We start from the raw sequence: 6584 nt of genomic DNA, 5'->3' as shown, positions 1-6584 counted from the left end.
CATACACCTCTATAGATTCAGTCTCTGGCTGGAATTCTGTGATCTGGCCAAATGTGAGTGCCATCCCACCCTCGTCGCCAATGTAATGTTTTACTCAATAACAAAGAGAAAAGATTCAGAGAGAAGGTCAGAGACAATTAGAAAGAACAAGGATATAATATTTGATCATAGTTTATATAGGTACTAAGAGACAGGAAGTGCATTCCATCATGCACCACATTACAATAACACAATAATAGAATAATAATACAATGATAATAATACACGATAATAATAATAATAACAACAATAACAATACATAAATACATTACAATAATGTTTACACAAGCTATCACGTAATTAACTAATTTATAACTACCATATTTCCTTAAATAAAAGCCCGGGCGTCTATTTCCTAAAAATTGGTATTAGGATCTTGAAAAATATATAAAAAATTAAAAAACTTCAGCCCAAAGCGGGATTCAAACCTGTAACCTCATGCTTTTGACTTCTGGAACTTCTGGCATTATCCACAGACTACTGAGTCACTCCTAGGCTAATTTTGCGTATTTATAGTTTAATTCTATTGCTACCCCAGCATCATAGATATAATACACGGGACAGGATTAGAAACAGAATCACGTGAGTGCATTATCCATTTGAAACACTCCTAGTTATATTGGAGCCCCGGGCAGCTGCTCGACTATTGCCCAGGCCCCCGACTGTCCCTTTTCAAAAAGTTTGTGGGACTCTAGCAACTTCAGGAGATGGCAAGACGCCCTAGTATGGGCTTTTATGGCTACTCTCTGAGGATCTTTAGTGCATTAAGACATTTATTAGTGCTTAAACAGAAGTTTTAGAAAGTTATGGCATGTCAAAACCAAAGGCCATATTTCAATGGCGTTAGTACTCTAAAACTATTAAACGCAGTCCATAACAAGCATCACAGTGCACTGTAAGAGGTTAGGAAGTAACCATAAAAGCAAATATTTAGTTAGAAAACTAACAGATATCGTCTGGAGAGTCCCACAAAGTATCTCCATTCATCTCCATTATGGGACCAGTTCCCGGCAAACTAGGAGTGTTTCAATGGATAATGCGCTCACGTGATCCTGTTTCTAATCCTGTTCCACGTATTATATTTATGCCGTCGTTTATTTGAATGCGGCTTCTATGTAAGGATTTACGGTACTTGAATATACTGCTATATGCTTTGTCCTTTGTGACCTGTTGTACATTTTATTGAAGCAAAATATTTTAAATGAACTTAGATCAATCATTTTTTGAACATTATATAGCAATAGAAGTATTAAGTACATGTACTTTAATGTGAATTAATAGTTTAATATTCAAATTAGTGCTCACTTAAAATGTTATAGCTGCCGAAGGACTAACAAAATTCATTATTTTTAGGTACTGATGGATATGGTTCTTCTGAAAAGAACTTTCACTTGGCAAGCGAGTTACATGATCTACAGGAAGAATTTGATGAGGCCATTCGAATTACAAAAAAATCCTTCAAATCGAATGATCTACCTGAAATCATTGACTACCTCCAAACACATGTAAAGTCATTACTTGGTCCTAACAGAAAACAGCAAGCAACTGCTCAAGCAGTTAGAGAAGAGTTTGAATGCATCAAAACAATATCAAAATTATTTTCTGTACTACAAGACAAATACATATCATGGTTCAACTACAAACTAATGATAAAACTTGTTGGAGTATTTTTACCAAAGAATCGTTCATTAAAAAGAACTTGGTCAGCATATGAAGAGAAGTTAGAGGATTATTTTATAAACAGTGGTGGACTATTGAAAGATGCTGATGCTGTACAGTTTGGTGTAAAAGGTGTTCCTCCTGGTACACGAGTAATGATTGCTAAAGTTGATCGTAATGATTACACACTAGATGACTTATTCTTCTTTCGTCGATCAATACCAAAAGCATTAGATGTTCCTGAGTATGATCTTTACTTTTGTTTCGTTCGCATTGGTTCTCTTTGTTTGGGTTACCTCATTCCTGAGTATCTTTATTCTTTATTATTTCCTCTAACTACAAAGCTACAGCAACAGTTAGCTAGTATTGGTATCACTGAACTAACATGTGGTGAAGATGAATATGATCTAAAAGAGTATAGAAATACAATTTCATTATTATTTTTAATTTTACAGTTCTCAATAGAACAGGTTAAGTACTCATCCACTGATATTGGTAAGTACATGAACTGACTTTTAGTCAATCCCTTATACCAAGAGTAGATCTACTCTTGCTTATACCAATAGGGGGTATATTTCACGGGGATTTAATTTCACGGTTTTAAAAAATTCTTTAAAAATTTTTATTTATAAAAATTATTTTTTACCATACTAATAATGGTCAGTTGAAGAAAAATGCAAAAATTTTTTGTTGTGAATAGGTGGAAAGGTAATTTTCGTGAAATATTTTCCCTGAAAAATATACCTCTTGCACAGTACTTAACTTTTGAGCAGTACCATACACCATGAAATTTATGCTACAAAAAATTTTTCGAATTTCGTGATTTTTGCTTTGTCAAAAAATTAAAATCATAAAATTCTGCAGCTTCATTGCCATGTTGTGCAGTTTGCAAGCTAGCTATTTGCAAAAATTTACCGTATACCAGTTAATTTTTGCGGTGAAAAATTTTCGCCAATCTTGCATTTCTAAGAATTTGCGGAATTAATTTTCGTGAATTGCTTGCAGACTGCACCACGTAACAATGGAGAGCAGATTTTTGTGGTGAAAATTTTTTACAACTAATCACAAACCGTGAAATTCACAAAAATATTTTACCATAAAATAAACCGGTATACAATATTTCATGTAAATTTAGAATTGCAGGATTTGCAAAAATTTTTTGTTGGATAAATTTTGTGGTATACGGTAACTTTGGTTTGGTCAAGTTAGAATTTGATTGTTATTATATTCTTTATATAGATATATGTGATCCATTATGGTATGAGAATACCAGTACACCATTACATGAAGCAGCTTGGAGAGGATTAAAAGATGAAGTACAATGGCTTCTTAACAAGTTTGGTTACAGCACATATCATCGTGGTCTTCATGGTTGGACTCCATTACACTCTGCATCATATGGTGGACACATTAAGATCCTTCGACTACTCATCCATCAATATGGTATTGATCCTAATGAAGGTGATGATAATAGTGTATCTAGTATACATATGGCATCTTATAAAGGCCACTTATCTATAGTAAAGTATCTAGTAGACACATGTCACGTTCCTCCTGATCAACCAGACAATAGCAATAACACTGCATTACTGTACTCAGCAATGGGGGGCCATTCTGACCTAGTAGAATTCTTTATTGAGAATAATTGTAATACTTCTCACATTAATTGTGAAGGTGCCTCTTTATCATTGCTGGCTTGTCAAAGTGGAGAGTTTGAATTAGTTTACAAGCTTGAATCATTAAACCACTTTTCACCAAATTCCTTTGATTTTTATCAATCTGGCATATTGCATTACTCATCTATGAGTAATAATGTTGAGCTTTTTAAGTATCTTTTAAATCAATATCAATTATCCATTGATGTAAAGGATCGATTTGGTAGGACTCCGCTTCATATTGCTTCATGGTTTGCTTCATCATCAGTTGTTGAGTATATTGTTAGTATTCAAGGTAATGAAGCATTATTAGTTAATGATAATATTGGTACATCATGTTTACATTATGCAACTGGTGCAGCTATTAACTTCAATGCTGGCATAGTGTATAGTAAGCTTATGGCACCAAGTGATGCATGTAGCATTAATATTGTTAATTATACTAGAATAAATCCAAGTATTGATTTTATCAAACGAAATGAAAGAGTTAAATTGTTTTCTTTCCTTCTCAAGAAAGCTAGCACTTGCCCTAACTTTGACATCAATGCTACTACAAATGATGGTAAGTCATTACTTCATTTTGCATCACGCAGTGGCAGTACATTACTAGTGAAAGCATTAGAAGAATATAATATCAAGCATACATTAGATAATGATGGTAGGTCTCCAGTACATTGTGCTGCCTGGTCCGGTTCTACTAGTGTATTACATTGTATCTTATCTCAGTATAATCTCAATGCTAATGATACTGATACTTATGGTCGTACACCATTAGTCTACTCCTGCTGGTCAGGTAGTATTAATTCTGTTAAATATCTTATTAATGATCATAACAGTGATTCCAATATCATTGAAAATGATAGTATGACATGTCTTCATCGTTCTTGTCGTCATGGTCATATTGATATCACTCAATATCTAATTGAGGCACAGTATTGTGATATTAATAAAACAGATAATTACAGACGTACATTAGTACATCAGACTGCATGGAGTGGTAACTTTGATTTAGTTCAGTATCTTATTACTGAACAAGGTTTGTCTCCTATGGCAGTGGATAAGGATGGTGTCACTGCTTTACATTATGCCTCACTGTCTCTTAACTTATTTCTTGTTAAAGAATTAATAACTACCCATCAGTTAGATCCTCATCAAGCTGACAGTAAGGACAGTATGCTACCACTTCATTATGCTGCTCAATCTGGTGATATTTTGCTACTGGAATTATATGTGAAGGATTACAAGTGTAGTCTGAGCCTTACAGATAACAGAGGTTGGAATATTTTTCATGTTACATCATTAAAAGGTCATGCTCACTTTATCAAACATATCACCAGTCATTATCCTCAATACATTAGTTTACTACACTCTACTGACAAATTGGGACATGTTTTATTGCATATAGCTTGTGAGAGTGGTAATATTCAGTTGGTCACATTTCTAATAAATGATATGAAATGTGATGTCAATGCTACTGCAACTATTGGTAGTAATTGTGTCATGAATGCCTGTTTCTCAGGTAATCTTGATCTAGTACAGTTACTGATACAAAAATACAAGCTTGAGCCTATTAATATTAATAACAATGGTTTCTCAGTATTACATGCAGCAGTACAGGTTGGTCATACTCATATACTGGAATGGTACAGTCAGGAGTATAGTGTAGATATTACTAATCACACTAACAATAAAAAGTATACATTAGCTCATATAGCTGCTTATTGTGGTAAGCTACATTGTCTACAGCAACTCATCAACAAGTATCAGTGTGATGTTAATGCCACTACTACTGATACTGGCAGTACAGTTCTTCATAGAGCATGTCAAGGAAGTCATCTTCCAGTTGTACTTTACCTCACCAGTCTTCCTCAGTGTAATGTAGCAGCTAAGACTTTTTATGGATCAACAGCTCTTCACATTACCTGTGAGTACAGTGGCTCTCTTCCTATACTCAAACATCTGGTAGAGAATCATCAGTTAGATCTTTTTGCTGTGAATATCATGGGAAAGCCTCCTATTCACTTAGCATGCAGTGATGGAAGATTGAACTTAATCAAGTACATTATAGAACGTGCACCATCATCACTCGAACTAAATGATGCATCTGGTCAAACTCCATTCCTTATTGCAGTTCATTACAATCAGCTAGAAATTATTAAATATCTTATTAGTAAGAATTGTAATTTATCAGCTACTAATAGTATAGGGTCTGGAGCAATTCACTTATCAGTAGCACTGGGTCACTTAAATGTATTGAAGTATCTCATTGATAATAATTATTGTAATCCTAATGCAACCAATTTTCAAGACCGTACACCACTACATTTTGTTGTAATGTTATTTAACATTTGCAGCCTATATGAAGTATTGGAATATTTACTGAGTAAGAGTATACCTTCAATGAGTGTTGTCAGGTTACGTGAGATAAAGTGTCTATTAGACAGTCCACATGACATATACAATAATCCACATAATGCTGTACTTATTAATGTACAAGATAAAGATGGTAACACACCATTACATGTAGCCTGTCAACGTGGCCCCGAGAAAATACTGGCAGTATCATTATTACTAAAAGCCAGTCTGTCTAACAATAACTTATTAATTACTAACAAGAAAGGACATACATCATTACACTTAGCAGTTGCCTCTGGTCATAAGGATACCGCTAAAGCTTTACTGTCTTCTGTCATTGGTAGTTTTACTCATCATGATCTCCTTACAGCTACTGATAATGAAGGATATACTGTATTACATACAGCTTGCAGTAATGGCCATAATGATGTGTTTTATGATTTATTTAGTATTTATCCTCAAGGTGTTAATGTAATGGATAATAGAGGACGTGGTTTACTTCATGCAGCATGTGAGGGAGGAGATATTGGAATAGTAAGAACACTAATTGAGACACATGGACTGGATCCTTTAGCAGAAGATAAAAATGGCATCACCTGCTTACACTTACTAGCAGAGAGAAAGAGAGTTTATATATACCAGTATTTGGAACCAAACATTGTCTCTAATCCAATACCTAAAGACAAGTCTGGTCGTACTCCTCTTCATTATGCTTCTCGTTCTGATAATATTCGTATGGCACGTTATCTCATAGAGACTTTCCCCTGTACTCCTGATGATCCTGATAATAATGGATACACTTCAGTTCATGGAGCATGTGAAGCTGGTAGCATGGAGCTAGCACAATACTTTCTAACTGAACTCAATTGTAATGCA

At 34.3% G+C, this 6584-nt stretch overlaps 1 protein-coding gene across 1 annotated transcript; it reads left to right on the top strand.

Annotated features, from left to right (window-relative positions):
- Window positions 1–2949: 2949 nt before the first annotated feature.
- LOC105314960 (serine/threonine-protein phosphatase 6 regulatory ankyrin repeat subunit B-like) lies at window positions 2950–6581 on the top strand (the record flags this gene model as incomplete). Its single annotated transcript, XM_020004503.1, has 1 exon — window positions 2950–6581. A coding segment is annotated over exon 1 (3393 nt), but the record flags the coding sequence as incomplete, so codon positions are not given.
- Window positions 6582–6584: the final 3 nt, after the last annotated feature.

This window comes from Amphimedon queenslandica, unplaced genomic scaffold (assembly GCF_000090795.2).
Source record: "Amphimedon queenslandica unplaced genomic scaffold, v1.1 AMPQUscaffold_12156, whole genome shotgun sequence".
NCBI lineage: Eukaryota > Metazoa > Porifera > Demospongiae > Haplosclerida > Niphatidae > Amphimedon > Amphimedon queenslandica.
The sequence above is the reverse complement of the archived record's forward strand: the minus strand, read 5'-3'. Positions and strand labels throughout refer to the sequence as shown.